Source organism: Osmia bicornis, chromosome 10, assembly GCF_907164935.1.
Source record: "Osmia bicornis bicornis chromosome 10, iOsmBic2.1, whole genome shotgun sequence".
NCBI lineage: Eukaryota > Metazoa > Arthropoda > Insecta > Hymenoptera > Megachilidae > Osmia > Osmia bicornis.
In genome coordinates this window covers 7,568,823-7,591,028 of record NC_060225.1, presented here as the reverse complement: position 1 = coordinate 7,591,028, position 22,206 = coordinate 7,568,823, and the positions used below count along the sequence as shown (strand labels likewise).

At 40.8% G+C, this 22,206-nt stretch overlaps 1 protein-coding gene across 2 annotated transcripts in view; it reads left to right on the top strand.

Moving 5' to 3' along the window:
* Positions 1–1,619: 1,619 nt before the first annotated feature.
* LOC114879944 (zinc finger protein rotund-like) overlaps positions 1,620–22,206 on the top strand; it is a 127,745-nt gene continuing 107,158 nt past the window's right edge. For both annotated transcript variants that reach the window (XM_046287359.1, XM_029195379.2), the window contains exon 1: positions 1,620–3,189. In XM_046287359.1, the coding sequence (XP_046143315.1) occupies positions 3,013–3,189 (177 nt within the window). In that variant the 5' untranslated portion in view covers positions 1,620–3,012. The remainder of the gene's footprint in view (positions 3,190–22,206) is intronic.

The window sequence follows — 22,206 nt, the reverse complement described above, 5'->3', positions numbered from 1 at the left end:
TCTGCTTCAAGGATTAATTGTGGTTTATATGATTTAGAGTGGAACGGGTGTTAATAAATTCGATTTATCAAGGTTTCAAAGGGTTTGAATTTAGCAATAAAATGGAGAGGATACGATGCAGACTGCGGTATGTTTGGATCATGTGCATATTATGTTGCAATTTCTCGCGAGATTAATTTACCCAGGCATGATGTAATCCGCGTGCCGGTGATATTAACGTCACGCAAAATATTTCACTTCAGACTCGTTACAACATTTCATCCACCTTCCTGTCAATCATTAGCAAACGCGGCAGCGATTCAACCGTTAATCATTAGTAACGTCTGTTGCATCCTTCGTACAGGTACTTTCAATCCTCGCGATTTTTCATATACGCTAAACTTTGAAGATTCCTTTTTATTTCGAGCTCCAAACATCCTTGATTTTACATCAGAACTGACCTAGAAGACGTTAGTTTAGAACGTCGAAGAAAGTAGAACATTTTAAGTCCAGTGACCTCGGAACCGTGACCATCAACCCCCGTTTTGGTCCGCTTCCACCCTTGGGGATAAGATTTGTGGTTATAGCTCTTTTCTGGACCACGCCATAGGGGTGGAGGATGTCGCTTCCTGGTAGATATCTTTTTGCCAATGGAGAACCATCGAAAAGATGTTCTAAAGAATTGAAAATCACAAGTGCGAATGTCTTGAATGATCCCAGGATGTTATTGCTTGGATAGGTGTCTGCTTGTGCATAATTTGATGAATGTCAAACAGGAGACAAATAAGGGGAGATTGGTTCAAGAGATACTTCTTTGTACGCGTTCACCGACCCCTCGTCTCGTTGGGGTGACTTTTTATCCTAGGGACCGTTTTTTCCCTTACCACGAAGAAATTCCCCAGGAATTCGTGGACCGTTTCAGGGGCGGCTTTTTGCATGATGCCTCGCGATGCTCGTGACCTTTTCCAACCTATTCCTTGGTGTCTCAGCGTAAAATTAAGTTGTTGAAGGTCAGGGTTTGAACTGGCGTTCTCCATTCAACACTGTCCCCCCTTCGTTACTCTCGTTGAAAAAATATGCTTTCTGGTTCTAATGTTCTCTGACGCATTTATCTAATTTCCTATAAAAATCTACACTTTGTGTTTTCATTACTTTGCATGAAGAATAATTAATTAATTAAACTTTGAGTTTGTGGTTGACTGTTATTTTTATAACCAGGGTGTTTTTAACAATATTAGCCAGAATTTGTCCACTCAAAATAAGAAATAGTAATTTAAAAAATTTAATAAATAATCAAATCACCTAACAAATTATAGATAATATTAATCTTTTTCCAATTTAAATACATTCAATGTAGAGCAATATTTTTCTATACACAATTTCGCAAATCCTTGTAATAATCAGTAAAAACAATAATAATATATTTGATAATAAGAGATACAAGAAGGGAGGCATTAGAAAAGAGAAGGGGTTAATAAGAGAGAGAGAAAACTCGCCCGCCTCCCTTCCCCTACTCGTGCCGACTCGTTACCCCCACCATCACCCACGCAGAACGAGCAAGTGGCCGTGTATCGCGAGAGGCAGAGCCGAGGCTAGCCGAAGTCGACCGAGCACGGCCGAACGGTTGTTCGAATCGCGACTCCCGCGTCAGTGCTGCAACCGCGTCCGCGGTCCACGGTTCACGATTTCCGGGCCCCGCCGGTTCTGTTTTTTCCACACCCGTCAACCGCAAAAAAACGAGCAAGGACGGTCTCCGTATTCCAGGAAGGCAGCATAGTACTCGAACAACGATAAGTGTGGTGGATCGAGATCAATCGCGACCGGAAGCCGGCGAAAAAACGATTGGACGCTTTTCCGATGGCACGTTTTCCCGCCACTTCACGTTTACGCTAAGATGGCGGCGGTCGCGATACCATCATCCCCGCGAATTTCGGCGTTCGAATCACCTCGACAGTGATACACAGAAGAGATAACAAGGATCTTAGCTTACATTCTGAGACTGTGAGAATAGACAGACGTTTCCATTTGCTCGTATCATGACGCAACGGCGTCGTTGGAGGAATCGTGTCCTTCCGGAAGTGATCGTCGTGTCGACGGTAAGCCGGTAGAATACTTGACTCTTCCTGGAACGCGATCATGGAACGAAGAAGTCTGTAAACGAGTGACGATAAAAGAGTGCGATGACAGTGACGAACGAAGAACAACCGTGGACGGAGCCGGTCACGGGGACACCCTGAATAACCTCAAACTCTCCTGACCAGACGAAACTACGACAGATAAGTGTAGCTTACAAGTGCAATATCGCGGTGACGCGTCGATCGTGTGCAATAACCTAACGCTCGTTCGAAATTTAATTTCCTCGAGAAAGTCAGATGGTGCGTAGTTAGAAGATAGACATAGTGACAGATCAGACAGAGAGAGAGTAGTAATAATCTAGTCAAGAGAGCGCGGTAAGAAAATAAATTTTTAACATCGAAGTACGTTTTCGCGACAAAGGGACTCGATCGAAGGTCGCGTAGCTGCGTACGTGAGTAAGAGAAAGACCGCGAGGAACGGACAACGAAAACACAAGCCGCCGCTGCTCCTCACCCTTGACGGTGTCTATGTAACGGATACGGCCTGTTTACATGAAGCTCGGCTTCTTACCTTTAGTTCGTTTGTCCTCGTCTCGGTGTTAGCATCGTCTATCGAATAATCCGCCTCGTGTCGAACGTATGTGCCGTGATTACGTTCTTTTGGAGGTTAGTGCTCGTCCTACCTGTAAGTGACGCGATGCGTGCGATGTGTAAACTGTCGTTAATAGGGACTCGGTGAATATTTCTCGCGACGTTGTTCATCGCGTACGACGACGTTTACGTTGATTAGAAAAGGGACGAAAAGTCGTGTTGGCTACCGGTTAATTGGAAGGGCTAGTGACGTAATTGGGAACCGTGGCGCCTCGGAACAGTTCTACGGTGGCGGAGAAAATTCACCTAGACGGAAATAAACGGTGTTCGGCAATACGAGTGACTTTGGAAGTGATCTAGTGAGATTATGTATCCGTGGTACCGGGACAGCGTCGCGGCGGCGGCGGCGGCAGGCCTAGGAGGACCCGTCGGCGTCGTTGGTTCCGGTTTCTGCTCCACCGGCCCAGGACAAGGCGGTACCACCATCAAAACCGAGAGCGGATATTCGGATTGCATGCTGGCCCTCGACTATGTGCAGAGTAAGGTAAGTGATGATTTTTTACATCTTTTTATTGTTTTATTTCGCTCCGTTCTGTCGATCTTTCGAGCACGGCGTCAGAAAATTTATTATTTAAGATTGATTTAACATGTTGACTACCATGATGGACATCGGTGACCTAAGCTTAAAATTTTAAGTATTATAATTAAATTACTGGAAAAAGAGAAGCAAGAGATGATAATATGTAATTAGAGAAAGTTTGAAAGAATATAGTTAATATCAATTTAGACTTATCAAATGGCAGTAGTTTTATGTCCATTTTTCGTTTATTATCAGTGCAGTCTAATTTCTTTTCGAGAAGTGTGTAATTAAATTTGCAGAAGACAGTTTAATTGGTTCCTTAAAAATTAACATTCGGATTTAAACAATTCTGCAATAATTCTAAAAGTATAGCTTCATTTTATAGCATAGAATAATTGAAATTTTCAATATTAGAGTTACAATCATGGTTGAACAGCAATTTGATCGGGTATCTTGAACCATTAGTTATATAATTTTTCAATTGAATACTCGAAGGGTTGACTATTCGCAGACGAGAAAACCGGTGGCAAGAAAGCAAAATTGCAAATAATTGGTGCTTATCACGTAATAGTAGGTCTCTGAATGAAATGCTACTTTTTTCCGGCTTTCTTGTTCCACGGGTTAACTCGTGTGATCCGTTTTTACCGGCAACACTTTTGGAGCCTGGGTTTTTAGCGGCCCGAAGAAGCTCCGTGTATATCCGTGCTTTTGCAAATTCCTGTTATTACTTAATTATGGAATTAAAAGGTTTACACGTAGATTTAACGAAAGATAACTCAATGTTTATCTACTTATGATTAATTACATTTTTTTATATAATAAATACCATAGCTTCGTTAATTTGAAGAAAAGAAATGTGAATTATTAAGATTCTATTAATTATGATACTTTTGGTTCTCTAAAATCTGCAATTTTCCCTAAAAATCATTCGATATACTGAATATTATTTTTGTACGATTCGTCTATGCCTTAGAAAAACAAGTTAGCTCGTAGTCCAACAGCTCGTTTTGTTTGTTCACCTTATTTCACCTTTACAATATTCGAAAACACACGCGTTCCCTATTTCTGTTTTCGCTGCCTTGTTCGAGCACTTTGCTCATAAACAGAAGGTATCCCGATTTGTTAAGAGGCCATACATATTGCGAATCACCGTGGTATCCGAGTTTCATTTTTCTGGTTATTCGCAAACATAACTTGGATTCTCAGTAGAAAATTCTCATACCAAAGCGCTTAGATAATTGTAGATAGACGAAGGGCAACTTGGTACATTTTTATGGAAAGAAAGAAAAATGGGAAAGTCTTTTGCAATAATCGATCGGTATTTTTCATTTTCTTGAGTGGTTTTTTCTGGATTCTTTTATATTAATCCATGGAATAGCGGAGCCTAGATCAATCGTGAAAATAAAATTATATTAAAAATTGGATAGCATAGATCATCTGTGACTTGCACCACAAATTTAATATTATAAATTATTATTAATAGAGTTAATCTTAATTTAATAGGTTCTTTTCGAATATAAATTATTTAATTTTTATCCTATATTAATATCTTGAAGCGTAATAAATTATTATTTAAAATTGTAAAGATTACTAGGATACTTTTTGTGTTATTGTTAGAATCCTCCTCTAGGATATTTCTTATCATTAGAATCATCTAACTGAATTATTTAGAGCTTTGAAAATAGCTTGTCTGGTGGAATTTATTGAAGTACCTCGACTGAGCAGCTTATTATTTTTCTGTATTCGAATCCAGCGACATTTTCACTGATACCATTGCGAATGGAAATTGAAAAATTAACGAAACAGGGCTAATATTCCTTTTTCGTCAAACAATATATCGGTGTATCATCGAATAGGATTTCAGTCGCATACGTATCGCGCATTAATTAGAAGAAACGCGATCGTTCATTGGCACGGAATGATGCAAATAACACGCGGAACTGGCGGTTGAACGCGATGAACGTCCGGTGATTAACATTCAGAGTATCAGATTGAACGGTGCCGTGGTGATAATCTCGATATTAATCTTCGTCTTCGAAGACGTATAATGCCATTATTGTCTCGGCTGTCACGATAATTCGCGAACGGTAAAAAGAGTGGACGCGAGTCGCCGATGCGTTTTTTCCGGCGTGCGACACACGGATCAAAGAAACGGAGTTGAACGACCCGTGGAATTTTCGAAAAGATCTTGAGAAACGAGCTTCGATTTCTTCACCAACGAACAATATTACTAACAAGAGGCGTTTTAAATCCGTCGTTGATTGATGAAATTCGCAACTTAAACGGTTAATAATAAAAAATGTTCCTTCGTTTCTTCACTTTACACGGAGCATTTTATTAATTATTTTCGTAAACGGTATACCTTTTACCCGCAAACAAAATAGCTCACAATCAGCGGATAAAGAACGGTGCAACGACGGGCTCCGTTACGAAACCACAAAACAATGGAATCTCGAAAGAAAAAGAGTCTCTGAACGGTCTATCAATTATCGAACCACCTTGCTCTCGCGAGTTCCTTCGTTCGATTTTCAGCCGAACGATTCTTCGAACAAGTTGGCAAAAGAAGCTCGTTGAAAAGAAGTTGCGAGCATTATATTGTTCACGGCTCAGCTGGTTCGATTCGCGGGCTCGTTTCTAATTAATCGCTTCGTCTATTCGCTTGGATAGATTTTTTTTTTTTTTTTTTTTATGATCTGGTTTAGGAAAAACATCGGAACTGGTTCGATCGACAAGAAGATAATCCGGCGTGTCAACCTGTGAAAATGATTTATTGATAAAAAACGATCCTCTTTCTCTTTCTCTTGGATCGGAGTTGTGCATACGAGGCTAGACGGAACGGTTTTCGAAACGCGGCCAGCTAGAAAGCGGACCGTGTATTTTTTCTCGCTTTTTTGCCGATACAACGGTGTAACGGTGTACTGAGAATCGTGGAAATTGATTGGAAACGGGAGAATGGGATATGCGGCTGATCTAGCGCGATTATTTCCTTTTTATCAACGCTTTGGACACCGTGCGAGCTTCGACACAGGTGTTAACACCTTGAACACTTATTCGCTTTAATTACATTATATTGTATCGTAATGAATTGCAAGATTTATTCAACTTATTTTCCGTGCTACTATCGTATTAGTTCTTTTGATTTATGAGCCTTGAATTTCAATCGGCACTCGAGCTGTTAATTTACGGTTTTAGTTTTTAAGCCATTAGGAAATCATTCGAAAAACTCCATTCATAATTCGATCATTTTTTCGAAGTATTTTCATTCAATTTTCAGAGCAACAAGAATTTTGATAAACAGATTGATTTACACAATAATATACTTAAGATTTAAAAGTTCGTTCACTTATTTCATTGCAAATCAAAAAACTAAAGATTTCAGTATCAGTCAGAAGTAATGGTTAAGGCAGTTAATAATATTTCATTAGTTTCTTTCTCTCCTTTTTATCTCTTTTAGTTTATATCAGAAGTTATATTATGTATCACAACGCGTAAGTTGTAAAGAAAAAAAATTGTATCAAATATCTGAGAGAAGTTGAGGTTTAATTATACCGCGTCTAGTTCGCTAGCGATTCGATTCGATAGCAAAAACATCGAGGTTTGCGTGACGAATGATATCGTGGAATAGATTCCGTTCGTTAAGGAAGCTTAATCATTTTTCTACCGGCACAAAATGATAATTAGTCAAGGCGTTAATGGCGGTCTAACACGATCGTTAACTGTTAACAACGATAATTAAACGCAACATTGTCAAGATTGCGGCCAATAGCCACCGATCAAGATCGAGGTGTCGATTGTAAACCAGATACTTGATCAATCGTAAATAATTTACCGTATCGGTGTTTTAGTTTCTTGGTTCATTCTAACTACGTGAAGAAAATACGTTGAAGAAAATTTGTTAGTTAAACGGTTCATTGTTTTAGAGTTTATCAATGATCAGTATCGCTAGTTTACAACATTAAACAGAGTGAATAATTGTAATTATTCAGCATATTATAACTTCGAGTTTGTACACTCGAGATCAAATCAGACTTCTCTGGGGAAAATGGTGATATAGGGAAATAAGGAATTTAAAATTTTTAATTTTGATTTTATTTATATCATTTTTTATTGTTAAATATTATGAAACTTAGTGTTCAATTGGGAAATATGAATAATAAATAAATGTCAATTCAAATTTTCCCGCGTAAACGTTTACACGCACGTTTCCTTCAGGAATATCCGAGGGGAAATGACGAGTGCTTCAAGCTTTCCATTACAAATCTTGCAAAATCAATATGAAACCGATGCTGCTGAGAATTTTATTTAATTACTTTTTTATTTCGGTTATTCTGTTCTAATAAATTTATGATGCTGATCAATTACCTACCGTGTTCAACATACGAGTGTAATATAGCGATTAAAAACTTGATTCATTACTACGCTAATAATGAATAATTTTATGTTAATCGTGGTGGCAAAGTTATTAGCAGTTCTGGAGATTTAATGAACTTTTTTCCGATTTTTCCTGTGGAAATTTTCTCAGTTCTCTGTCTCTTACATAATTTTTTATTTATTTTGAATCATATCTGTCTAGATTGTATTAATATAGTAGAAAATAAGGCTTTTTCATAGGTCGATCGAATGAATCAATTTTCTTTGGCGATTTTCCTTTCAAGAGCTCTCGATTACGAACGTATGTGAATGTGTGCTTTTTTCTCGATCGTACGTGTGATCGAACAACGTTTCAATTAACGTGTCTGAAGAAAAAAGGCGGCAGGTTGATGTAAAGTCTGTTTTTTACTTGATGCAGGAAACCTCGAAGATGTTACAAAAACAATGTTGTACTCGTGCTTGACGTTCTTGTTTTTTTTCCTCGTTCGTCTTTCATAAAAAAGAATTTAATGATAATTTTTTTAGACCCAACACTTATCATTTAGTCGACGATTATGCAGTTTCTGATAATGAAATCATTTTAATGGGTTAATCGTATAAAATCAATAGACCGCTGTAAAATTAGGAAAATTTACTACCACAATTTTTAAGATAACGTTACATTCTAGATTCAACGTGGAATAATGTAATCATACTCGTTTTCCTTATATAAATCTATGCACTAGCTTTACAAAACGGTTCGCGAAATCGCGGTAGCAGCGAAAATTAGGAAATCGAGTAAAACTGGGTTAAACCGTGCAACGTTTCAATGAACGATTATGAAATGCATTTCGTCTTTCGTGCATCCTGCAGCTCGTTTTAGCAAAACAAACTTTCTTTTCCCTTTCAACGGCTGCGTTCATTAAATCCTCGTTTTCTATCGGTCTCTCGCACCAAGTCATCTCTTAATTACACGTTCATCGTTTGTTTACCTTCCACGTTTCTTTATCGTTCGAAAAAATATTTTTTTACTCCATCTTTACCTCGCTTTCATGTTCAGTTTTACGAACATTTTTCTAACTTTTTCATTTATCGATCGATCGATTACAATTTATTCATTGGAAGCAACATTTATCGAGCGTATTGCAAAAGAAAACGACGGAGTTTGTATTCACGGTGCATGAATTCGTAATTGAATAAACACCGCGACGAGATGAATTCCCGTAGGCCGGTTGCAGCACGTAATTGCCACGCTAGTTACCCTCCTTTTAATTATGTATATTATATATCCCACCGCGGGAGTTTCTGTTTCTTTCGGGCTCGTTCGCTTCCACGGCTCGTGGCCGTTCGCCACGGAGATGAATTTAACGCGAACGATTACTGGGAAAACACGATGACAGCAGATTATGAGAATAATTACGGTGTGTAACGTGTGCACAGCGGGGTTGTAAAGCCGTGACTAATTGCCCCCTGCTCATCGCTAATCGTTACTCTGATCTCGGGTCAAACAGCGATTCCCATATTTTTATGCTAATAACCGTCGACCATTTTCTAGGATTTTGCAAAATTCCCTTTTTTCCTCCTTTTTCATAAGAATTTTCTATGATTCATCGCTTGCCTTTGCAAACATAGAAAATTATAACTTGCTTTATTTATCTTTCTTCGGCATTCCTACGATTCACTGACGCGTAAACAAAGGATTATCTCTTTATGTTTACAAATGGTAATCCTCAGGTGTTCTGTTTCAACGAAATATTATCCTAGTACCGCGCTTCTATTATTACTAGTTTATTATTAGTTTAGCTTTCGGCATCTTACAAAATTTTCCGCGATTGAAACGATAAAGATACGTTGTTATCGAGTAACAAATGAATTAGATTGTTAATGACCAATCAAAGGATGATTGTTCGTTGAGGATCGTTTTAGTGAGATGAGAAACAGCATAAAGAGCAAACGAAAGAGAACTTCATTGGCTCCTCTCTCGGACGGACCGACAAAAAGTGTCTCTGAAAGTGCAACGTGCAACCAATTTCCCCTTCGTCCTGTCTCACCACTTTTCCGCTCGGCAAAAGTAAGCGCGATCGTTCGTGGTAGCGCGAAGCGGAAAGCTCGACGTTAGTCGACGCTTTTTGTTTCAACTTTCCTACCCTTTATTCCGTTTTCGGTCTTATTACTCTCTTCAGTTTTTTTTTTTAACATATTCCAATAGAAATTTAGTTGATCGAGCCTTTGAGAAGTTCTAAGAAAAAGTGAAAAATGTTGATCCCACGGAAAACTCGTGGGATTGCGTGGGTCGCGTTGCCGCAAAAGGAAATTAAGGGATCGAGGCGAGTTCATTAATTCTCATAAATCTGAATGAAATTAACTGGCCGTGTTGATTTTTCCGCTTGGAAAAGCGCCGTTGCTCGGCTGCTTAGACGAGAACGGTGGATCGCGGCTCGTTTAGCTAATTGTAAGAAAAACATTGTATTACCGTGAAGCTACAGGCACGCGGAAGAGGATTCCGTTTCCCTCGTGAAAATTCGCTTCCCGTAAATCCTGCGAGCTCGGAATATACGGTTAGATCTCTTCCTTTGGATCCTTTTCTCAAGGCTAACATTTTATTCGTTTCCTTTGATGATAAATGATACGCGAGGATAGGCGTTAAAACACGAATCGAACGTTGGCAGGTTGCTCGATTTTCAAGTTGAAGGCGGCCATTGGTGGCCAGGGCCCGTAAATGGTCGCTCTTGGACACGGTCTGCTTTCCAAATTTGGTGGGTTGAAGGGTGTTTTTGCGAAGTCTGGCGCAAAAATGGCCGTGATGCTGTGACTCATGCTCCTCCCTCGTATAGGCTTTCTTCAAGTTCAAGGCTTCTTCATTTTTTTTGCATTCGGTGAATAACTTCTCACTGCATTAAAAGTTCTCTTCTAGAATCCATTTGATATATCTCTGAACAATCCAAAAATTAGGATTTCAGTTCCCATTCAATTAATATCTAATCAAAAAGAGTCCAAGTCTTCCTTATTCAAAAACACAAGAATCGTGTGGAAGAGGACCATGAAGAAGAGGGGGTTGCAAAGTGTATCTAACTGAAAAATAAGAATAAAAATTTCCAATAGATATTCGATCGAAAATGCAGCCCGTCGATGTCTCCCGGCCTCAAAGAGTGATATTGGACAAGAGTCTAAGGGAGGAAAGGGGAGGGAGAGAATAAGAGAAGAGTAAGAGAGGGTTGGAAAGGATGTTCATGATAGAAGAGGAAAGTTGTAAGGTATAAAAGAGGAGGAAGGTGAGGTCGGAGCGTGCGCATCGTCGACTGGAGGACGTCTTTCTTCTTCTCTTACCTCTGCTTTCCCTCTCCTCTCTGTCGTTTTATCGCGGGTTCACCAGGTAGCAAGTGCTCGGATTGGTGGGCGTGACACAGGTGCGCGTAGGTGGGGGAGGCGTGGTGCATCGCTTCCATTGGTCCTCGAACCTGGCTGAAACGAAGCCAGACCGGAAGTGGGGCTGAGACCAGAGAAGAGAGTTAGGCAGAGGGGCAAACGTGGCTCCTCCGCTTCGACCATCGGTACAAAAACGATATCGCATCTCGCGTGCAGCCCGACAAAAAGCTGCCAGGTGGCATTTCGCCTTACCTTCAGGGTTACTGCCTCTTGCACGCGAACACACGACAACGAAATACCCTGGGCGCCCGGTATATCCTCGCTGTATGAGGTGTCCAGGGGAGAAGAGAGAAGGATTCTTTGGGATGGAGAGGTTGGGACCACTGGAGAACCGACATGGTTGGGTTAGGATTCTGATTGATATTTAGGGATGCTAAGAGTTAGAGTAGTTTCGCTGATCCAGTGAAAATGTAATCAGATGGGCGCTTGTGGTGGATATGATCAATTAATTTTTTTAATTAAGGTTTTACGATGTTGGGATAACGAGCTCTCGAATTTTTTATTTCTAATTGCTCGATTAATCCTTGAACAGCGGAACCTAAGCATTTTCCTGCTACTTACAAAGATTTCAACTATCAGACAACTAATTTCAATTGTAATATTAAAAGTGTAACGATGTAAAATGAATTTTGTTCTAGTTCAGGTAAAATGAGGAAGACTTTAAATGGTTCTGTGCAGCCATAATAATCTCTGGAAGAGAAATTTTATTTAAATATATATTAGGAAAGGTTATATAAATTTAACCGGAATTTAATTTTGATCTGAATCCCCTTGTCTGATTACGAACGATCTTATACCACTACCTGCCGTATCTACTAGCTGGCTAAATTCCTGTTAGAACGAAATTCTTGCACGCTATTAGATACGGCCCATTATCTTTTCCACGAATGGTAATAAGTTATAAACAAAGGTAACGCGCTTTGGGTGCAACAAATGCAAAGTAAATTTCTATTCCTCGTACTCGGCCCGGTTCGTGGAAAACGGTTTCTATTTTCAGAATGAAATTATTGAATTTACATTCGCGCGAAGAATCTTCCTTGTAATTAAACACTTTGCTTATGTTGCGTTCATTTAGATCGTTCTTTTCATGGAACGATGAATGATTTTTCGCCGAGTACGGAACGGGAATTAAACTTTCAGTTTATGCGGTGAATGCCATATAAGGTATCATTTTTCAATTTAACCTTTCTCTTTGCTACTTTATTCCAACTGCAAATTAAACAAGAAATTTTGTTTATTAATGGTTCCCACTGGATTCACCGTGTTAACCCTCGGTTGGCGGACCATGAAGAGAGCCCGAAATTTAATTTAAAACCGTTGTTCGAGTACACGAAACTTTCGTTTAAAAATGATAGGTTCATTTCACTTGAAGTTGAATTCTGTAGGTTTGGGTCACAATTGACCCAAGCTCCTTTATTGAAGGGTTAATACCTGAGGCAAAGCCACTAAATATCGTAGGAAAGGTAATAAATATCGCGTCAGAAAGAGTTCGCAGGCGTGTTTCCCTTATCTGGCCGTCGCGTACGCCAGTCTCGTGCAAACTTTTAATTGGATCGAATGAGAAAGAAACACGTACCGCTGCGGGCCTGGGTTAGTCGCGAACTTGGCGGGTTCGTTATTACGAAAAAGAAACGCACATTGTAGAGCGCGGCAACGGTCGTGGGTGAGATGAGGAGAGGCGATATTCTGCGTGCATTCCGGCGTCGACGCCGAGTCTAGGATTGATGGACGGAAACGCGAGAAGAATGGCAGCAAAGTCGTCGTTGTCGGTCTACCGGGGTCGTTGACAGTCGGACAGATGCGTGAACCATACAGGGCCGTAGAAAGAATTTTTTAAACCCTTCTACGATCCTAGACAGTGTTGATTAAATGTAAGAAACTTGGAGAGACATTAAGGAATAGCAAGTTCTTTGAGAGATTATCGATAACATAAAAGTATTACAAAATGCCACTTGCAGCGGATCAATTTGAAGTCTAAAGTTCAACGAAGATGATCACATAAAGATTCCTTCGATATTTTTAATAAAAAATGATTGGAACGAACGATTGCTAACAGTAGTTGATCCATTATTTATTCTAAGAAAGAATAAATCATCTTGTGATTAAAATATTCATGAAACTCTTATATGATTATTTTCCTTAAATTTTAAGCTTCAAATTAATGTATCACAAGTGCCATTTTGCGATACTTTTATGTCATCAAATTATTATTAAATTCGGTGACAATATAGCACTCGCGTTGAACAAAGATTTCTCTCTGATAGAGAATCGCGTGAGGAAGATTCATTCAATTGAAATTCGTCGTAATTATTTAGACGATCCGCGCGATTCACGGATAAATTTAATAATTTCAACCTTGTGGAAACAATAGGGTGTAGAATGGACACCCTCGCGATCCCTGTCTCACGGCCGCGAATGAAAAGCTGTCGACACCGTGGTCGAGGTATAAGTTACACGCGTGATACATCGTGGGATCTCGAGAGGGACCTCTTACAATGGTCGGAGGGTAGAGAGCAAAAGAGGAGCATGAATAAACATCAGAGGCACATGTTTGCACGGCGTACACTCTTCTCTTTCTATCTGTGTTCCTCGTATCGCGGTGTAATTGCGGATTGCCAGCCGTACGAGAAACGTTTGTCGAGTAATTAACTAGACGACGCGTGGTTTTATGGGGCTGAAAGATGCAAACGAGTTATGGAATAGATATGGTAACGAGCACGATTGATGAGACGTCTGCGAGCGAGAAGAAAAAAAAAAGGCACCGCAGATAAATTAAATTAGACGAGATGGAATAATTTATTGACAAGGAGTAAATTATTATTATTACGCTTAAGAATCATCGAATCGAAGGAAGATAAATGATTCTTCTAACGGGTTACACGCGTCCTTACGACGGGTGTATTCTCGAAACACGTAACTCAATTAAACACCAGTCCCGCGTTAATTATCCTCGATCGTCGTGGATATTTATCACCGACGCGACGTACGCAAAGATTTTGACACGGTCTATTTAAACCCCGCCGTTGCAGAGTAGAGGAGGAAGTTTAATTCGGCGATCGTACGCCGTTCAGTTCAGGTATTAATTAATTAGATAATTAATCGTGTAATGGCTTTAATTGGGTCCTGTTAAGTGTCAACGTGCTCCCTCGGGCGTAATCTTAGCCGTGGCATCTCGTGGCTTTATCTACATGTATATAGGAACACGATGCCACCGAAGTTACCATCTCGTTGTCCAGGTAAAACCGACCGAGCTACCTGGCTCGCGAGCTTCTACTCCACGGGAAGTTGTTAAGATTACAGATAAGAATACGAGATTTCGCAGATCCGATATCCGTTGATAAGCGAGCATGCACTCCTTGTTAAACGAAGATACTGAAGATTCTCTTAACTTTCTTCGCGTTCCACCTTTATTTTACCGTTTTCATCTCTTCCTACACCATTCACACTGGTTACTTTGATTTATGCTTGATCGCGAATGACGCTGATTCGTAACATTTCATTTAAGTTTCCTTGGAAGTATTATTCAAGCACAATTTATAATACAATATTTAGTCATTTTTAGGATTGGGTAATAATTGGGTTAGGCGGAGTAGAGTCGGGCAATGATTGTGTATAATAATTAAAATTCATTAATTTTAATTAATAATTTTCCAAATTAATCATTTCCAAAGATCATTATCAAAGCCTCAAAAGAGTGCAATCATTGTTAAATAATGATTGTAATGCCGGTAATTATAAAAGAGAAGGGATATCACGTTCATCAACGAGAAATGAAAGGATTGATCAGGGAAAGTATAGAAACGTCAAAAGCACGTGTTCGATGATCAGCTCGAGGCCGGGCTAAAAACGTGGACTCGCGTCGCTTCAGTGTACTCCACGTGGTTCAGGTTTCAAGAAAGAGTGAAAGAGATAGAAAGAAAGAAAGAATGAAAGAACAGACGAGAAAGGCATGCTTGTACCATCGAAGCTTCGCTCGACAACGTCAAAACGGTTCTGCCTTCTACCGCGGCGTGGCGTTAGTAGCCGCGGGATTATGCAAACCGATTCCAAGCCGTATTCTCCTCTACGATCAGTAGATTCCCCCTCTTCGATGCCTTTTATCGTAAATCATTTCATTTTTAATTATACATTGATTCTTATTAATAATATTCAAAAGGAGATTAAATTATCGCACAATCTTTAATACATTTCTCATCAATTTTTGTTTATTAATCGTCTTAATTGATAATACACAAAATTAATTTTAAATTAAAATGATGAGCAAACAGATGTTGAATAAATTCAGTTGAAAAGATAGCGTTCCTCGGCGAGGATGTCGAGGGTATTTAAGGGCAGTGGATGGTGCAGTTTGTCGGTTCATCGTCCCAAAAGTTACGACTCCATTAAGAAAGGGCTCTGCTGATTTTTTTTCAATTCATTTCGGCTCGCATAAAACAAGCTATTTAAAATGCAAAGGCGTAGCAACTGATCGCTAGCCTCCTTGATTTCGACTATTAGAAAATTAAAAAAAAAGGGAAGGGATTCCTTTCGCCAAGCTAATTGCTGAACATTCCAATTCCTGATCTTCGTCATCGTTGACGGAGAATAATTTGTGCGTTTCCCGGTGAAAAGGTTCTCATATGACGATAGAAATGTCGCTGTTTGCTTGGGAAAAAGAAGGAACGCGTCGGGTTCGAGTGAAAAAGAGGAATTACTGTTAGGACCGTACATGGAAGAAACAACGTCATTGCTCCGTGTGAATAAGCTTTTTACGAAGATGACGACTCTATTCGCCTTTTAAGCAAGCAATCTTTCTGCCCGATTACGCTTGGAAAAGCTATTATTCCGGCAGACGGAATAGAAGTAGCCGTACCTTGGCTCGGGCATTCGGGAAAAATTCGTTTGCTCGTTGGAATTTTTCTAAGCGATCAATTAGCGTAAATTTATCCGCCTGGGATTAGAGAGTAAAACGATGCAATTGTTTTCATCGGATTCTTCGATAATTGCCTCTGAACGTAGTATAAATCAATTAGGAATTATACCGTTTTTGAAAGTAACTCTCTTTCGTGAAAAATTCTGAAATTCATTTTTAATTAAATCTAATCGTTCCACTTTCATCGATGACTCGTGATAAATATTGAAGAAGAGAACGGGAGAAGAAGAGCAACGTTTACGGGGACGATGGACAATTCGGTTTTCGTTGGACGTATAGGAAGTTAAGTAAAAGTTATTAGTCGCAGCACGCCACACGCGGCCATTTATGGCCGTCCTGGAGAAAGAATCCTCCGGCAAGGCGTGCAGTGGCCCAGAACGGATGAAATTCCACGGACGTTTCCGGCGGACGCGCAGCGGAGTTCGCCGAATCAACCGAGCCACGGATAAAAGAGAGAGATGTGCTTGGAAGGAATACAGAAGGCGGACTTTGCTTTCCAGAAACCTGGGAAATTTAATCGGAAAATATACAAAATTCCTCTACAATATTATATATGAAAAACAGGATAAGAAATACTAAGTTCTGAAGCGGAAGAAAGGGAGTTTCCTTCAGATTCAGTTTTCCTCCCGAATCAGGAAATCCGTGAAAGGAGCAAACATCGGAATGAGGGAAGAGAAAAAGAAGGGTGACGGTGTACGAAAGCGTCAGGATGAAAGCGGAAAGAAATAAGTAGCCGGGGTAGGAGCATCAGGAAGAGAAGAGAATCGTTCTTCAGGTTGGTAGGAGTCGGTCCGAGCTCGTATTTGCAGGACATCCGCGCCACTGGCCATCGAGACAGTTATGACTCTCCCCGTCCTCGAACTCGTCAGTTGTTTTGCGCCGGTTTCATTGCTTTTGTTCTAACTCCCCGATCTTTTCTCGTTGCTTTTGTTCATCTCCTCTGTTCGGTGGCTGCTTCTGCTGTTGCGGTGCCAGCGCCCTGGTCTTTTGCTCCTGTTTCCATCGCAAGAATCACCGAGCTTCAGTCCCTTTCTATCTCTCTCCGATCATCATCCTCCTTTTCTATTCTACGCTCGCTCGTCCCAGTAGTCCCGGCTTCTTCTGCTCTCTTTTTCATCAGTCGAGCTGATCTTTTTGCCGGCTTGCAGCTTCCAGTCAGGAGGATGAGCGAGGATGAAAGAAAGAGGACCAACTGCAGTCTCTCCTTCTTCGTTGGCTTGAAAGGAGCCGACGTTACGTACGGTAGCCGGCCAGACTGTACCCAATTATTCCGGCGTGCTATACTAATGCCATGGACCCCCTTTGGCTAACCACCCCCTTCTTCTTCTTCTTCTTCTTCTTCGATGTGTGTTGCTTGTCGTAGCCTTCGTGGCTGCTCCCTTTACTTCCATCTCTTTCCAATCCTCCCGTAACCATAAGGGAGAACTGCCTCGAATCGAGATTGCTACAAACCCGATGCCGATGGATCTGTGGAATGACGAGCGCACGAGGATTCTTGATTTTTTCAAACGATCCCGTTGTCCGAACTTCATTTTTTTTTTTTTTCGAATCAATTTTTCCTGGGTTAGAACGGATTTGGATTTAGGAAGAAAAACTTTGATTTTCTGATAAATAACAACGTTGCGTCAGAAGAATCTTTTTTCTTTCTTTCTTTCATGATAAAGATACTTGCTCGAATAATTTATTCGACGTGTTGAGAGCCAAGGCTATCAGCTATTCCCACGATAGCGGTCGGGTACACCAAGTGATTTTACGTTTGAATGTTTAATCGAAGAGAAGTTAAAATTTGGACGTTAAAATTTTTTTTTTCATCTTTGACCGTGTCCAAGGAATTTTTTCCTGCTTATTTTTGGATAGTCTGAGTTCAATTACCTACATTTGTTTTTGCGTTTCAATTTTCGTATCAAAACGATAAATGAGTTGAAAGAAGCGAACAGGGATGAAAAATGTTCCAAATGGTCGATGATTCTCTGCTGATAAAACGAATGCAATTTCTCCGTAGACGATGCAGTTTCGAACCGATGCAGTTCGAGACAATGTTCGCGTCGGCGAGATATAATTTTCCCCTATTAATTGTTAATTCCGCGCTCAATTACGAAGACAAATTGCGTTCGGCTTTTTTCGTCGGTAGATAGCTGGAAAATAATCGAGACGACGTATAACCGAGGACGATGTGTGTACGATCATCCATTCCATCCGTGAATCATCGTGCTAAAGGTCAGCCGATTATATCGACGAACAGTTTTAAGATGCGTGTTAACACCGTGGACGAACTTGTTAAAACTTCTTGTTGACCCTAAATGGTTGAAAAGAATAAAAGTAGAGCAACCTTTAGTATCATGAAATTAGCAGAAAATACTCTGCTAGAAATTTGGAGGGAATCGAAGATGCTCGAAGAGCTTAACGATCTACCGGGAGAACTTGTTCAAAGACACAAGGGGAGTTAAAAAACGATTCGTCAGAGATCTCAACGATGATTTACGCGTTCCGAAAACTCGGCGTGATAGCGAACGCAAAGAATGCCGTGCGATCGGCGAAGGAAGAGATCGTACATCAGTCTCGCGGCTCCTGAAACGCGTTTTCTCATTCGACTTGGTCCTGGCGCGTACAAGCGGATCCACCCCTTGCCGTCAGAGAGAGACGGCATTAAGGATTGTATTAATCAGAGGCTGTCAGTGTGATTCCTGTGACGCGAACGAAGGGTGGATCCAGGAGGAGATGAAGCCCGGTATCCCGAAGGAGAAGAGACACGACACGAATTCTCTGGCTGCGCTTTCTCGGGGTGGATCTGCCGATGACGTCGAGAAATGACGCAAAAAAATAGCCGCCAGACTATCTGGCACCGGCGACGATACGGGAGCCTTCTTTTTTCTTCCCTCGCATTCCCCCATTTCGGTGATCGGCTTCGGTGATCGCTCGGAACTTGGGCTACGGGGACGTTGGCTCGTTAGAGGAATCGTTAGAGATTTCCCGTGAGAATCGGCGGTGAAAAAATGGACTTGGAAATAATCACCGAGTCGATGTTTGATCTTGGTTCGATGATGGGAGAAACAATTTTGTGGGAAGGTAAATCACGATCGAGAGGCCCGGTAAACGAGCGGGCTTCCGTGAGACGGCAGGTTTTTGAGAAAATCGAGCGGGCCAAGTAGCGAGTAGCCGAGGAGCGAAGCAGGAGCGAGAAATCGAAGGGACGAGGACGAAAGAGGAATCCATTCACCGCGGGTAATGAGGTCCTCGCCACCAGGAGGCATGAATGAACCCTTGGAAAGAGGCGACCGCGAAGAAGAAGAAGAAGAAGAAGAAGAAGAAGAGCTGGAGGGAAAAGAGAGAAAGAGTCGAAGAGGAAGATGAATCTCCCTGCAGGATATTGGAAATACTTGAGGGCTGTTCAACACGAGCCCATTTAGGGGCCACGCCACTATTATAATCGAGTTCGACACGAAGCATACGCAATAAAAGAAGTAGGAGCCTAGGCCGGTGCTGATGGACTCGCCGAGGACGTGAACTTCACCACCGCTCCTTTAATAATGACGGTTTCCTTTCGGATTTTTTGCTTTTAATTAGCCACCTGAGATTTCAATTTCGAACGATCCGGTAGGGGGATCTGTTTAATTTTCAACGCGCTGTTTGATTAATAACATCGTCGATCGATCCCCGTTCACAGCTGCTTTTGGATCTATCTTTGCTCGTCTCTTTTGTCTTATCAATTTTGCAATAATTTTATCGATTCGTGACTCTTCTTCGATTATTTTCTTATCGAACGTCACACGTCTAGCTATGATCATCGATGGGGCAGGAATTTTATCGAGGATTATTTTTCTTCTCGCGCGAAAGGTTAATCGAGCATCGAGCTTTATCTCGCCGGATCTGCACACCTGGAGGAGCGAGGCTAATGTCTACCTCTTCTGCTTTCGGGAGTCAATCATCAGGTTCGCCACAGGCGCGTGCACCGATCTTCTCTTCTCTTTTCTCCTTTTCCTGAATCCTTTTCTTCCGTCGAAAGCGGATCCGATCGCGTCGAAGCCGCAACACCTTGCCACTTTTCGCGTTCGTCCCGGTTATTTTCTTCTTCGTTCTCCTCGCTATCCCGCTACCTATTCGTTGTTTATTCATCGCGAACGATTTGTTATAAACAAATTTTCCCATTCTCTTCTCTACGATGATTTCTTTCACGTCAAGGCTCGTTCGATCTTTCGTTTCTCTTTCTTCAAAACAAATTATTCCTCGTTCAGGATGAAAGTGGAGCAGATGACTGGAAATAATTATTGAAGATTGTAGATCTACAACGGTCCGCTTCCGAGAAGTTGTCTCTCCTGCGGTCAGCCGCGTTATTTCATTCCGTGGCTAATCGAAGAAACCGGCTTTCCGGCCACCGTTCGAAATTAATCGAGCTTTCTACGGGCGGGAAATTAGAGGAAGGTCAGGTTGAAGGCCCTATCGAGGCCAGCCGTATTCTTCCTACCTCTTCCGCGTGCAATTTTGCCCGAGATTCCTTTTTCACCGTTTTTCGTTGTCCGCCGACCGAAACGTGCGTTGCGAGCCGTTCGAGCAGAAAATAAGCCGCGGCGACGAAAGCGGAGACCACGAGGATAACGATCGATCGATCGATCGGGATCGATCCGTACCGCTCGTTCCATGTTATTCCTTATGTTGGAAAATTTCAGCGAATTTCGATCGTATCTCGCTTTTTCCGATATTCAGCGCGATCAGGAATTATTATGAAAATTAATTTAAAACACAGGTCGAATCTCGATGGAAAAATAGGTGCACAATCTACTGTTCATAAAACTAAACAGTGAAGTCCCCGCAAAATGGAGGAATATTTCAAATATTTATTTATAATTTTTGTTGAAGGTTTCTTCTGGAATTTTTGTATAGAAGAAATAAAGGGCACCCTGTATGCGTTTCCTTGTTAACTTCTCGTCCGGTTTATTATAATTTTCGCGTTGCATTTTGACGATGCTCAACCGCCTTCTCGTTGCTCCTTTTCCCTTCATTTTTTTTATTTTTTATTCCTGCATCTCGCACGAAATGCGTTTTACTGCTTTGCCGTGGCGCAAAAACGACGAGTCCACGAGTGGAGTCGGTAGATGATGAAGGTGATGAAGAAGTAAACGAAGAAGAAGCGGAAGGTGGCCGAGTAAGACGTAAATGGTCTCTTGGTACTTCCATAGTTTTAGCTAGCAGCTACACTTTACGCTGACGAAACGACGATCCTTCGCTTTGCTCGAAAATTGAACGGGCATTTTGCTTCTAACGACTCGTCCATTTGTTTTCCGTTCTTCTTTCAACGGAAAACCTATGATTTTATCCAGAAAATACTCACGATACAGATTTTCGTATATTTACCAAAATCCTTCGTGAAAGTAGAATTCTTTTTTTCCTTACTTCGGGTAGAAACGGAGTATTTCTTGTATTTCATAGGATTTATATGAATGAACCTTTCTTGTCGAACAGCAGATTTAGTCCGAGGACAGATGTAGAGGCTGATACCCGGAGATATATTGTAACGGCAGTTTCGTTTAAGGGCTTAGGTCAGAGTTCAGAGATCAGTCGTGATAAGTAGACAGATTCGATAAGGACCTTTTACATGTCGGAAAAGATACGAATTTTTCTGCCTTTAACCCTTGGACAGCGACCATGGAGAGAGGCCTAATTTTAATTTCATTTTCTCTTTCATATTATTTTAATTTTTTCAATTTTACGTTGTTCCTTTAATAATTATCATTTACTTTAGATTAATGCCCTTGTATGCATTTTTTAAATTTGGGTCACTATTTATCCAGGCTTCGCTGTTCAAAGGTTAAACGCGTTCTTTCCCCTCTGAAGAAAATTGATTTTTTCAAATAATTATTTCCAAAATCAATAGAAAATATTGAAATGCTAATTACTGGATAAATTATTTAAAGTTGAAATTTTATGATATTTTCAATATATAAAAATTAGAGATTGACGGGTACCCGAGCCTCTGATCGGGTCGGGACCCAAAAGTTCCAGCACATAAATCTATTCAAGGGTTAATTTTGAATAGAGGAAAATCTAATCTGTCGCTAGATAATGAAACGTTTCGAATCGAGGCTCCTTAGGATAGGCTGATAAAAATTTGATTATAAAAAGTAGAAAAAAATTGTGCCAGTCTTCCGCCCAGACGATCAAAAGATACGGGGCAGTGTTTACTCGAAATTCTCTCTATTTGTTTATCGTTTTTACCAAGACGAATTACGCAAACGATTGCGGTGTACAGACCTCGCGAAGAGTTCATCGTGACCGATACAAGCTGAGGGGTCGTTTTT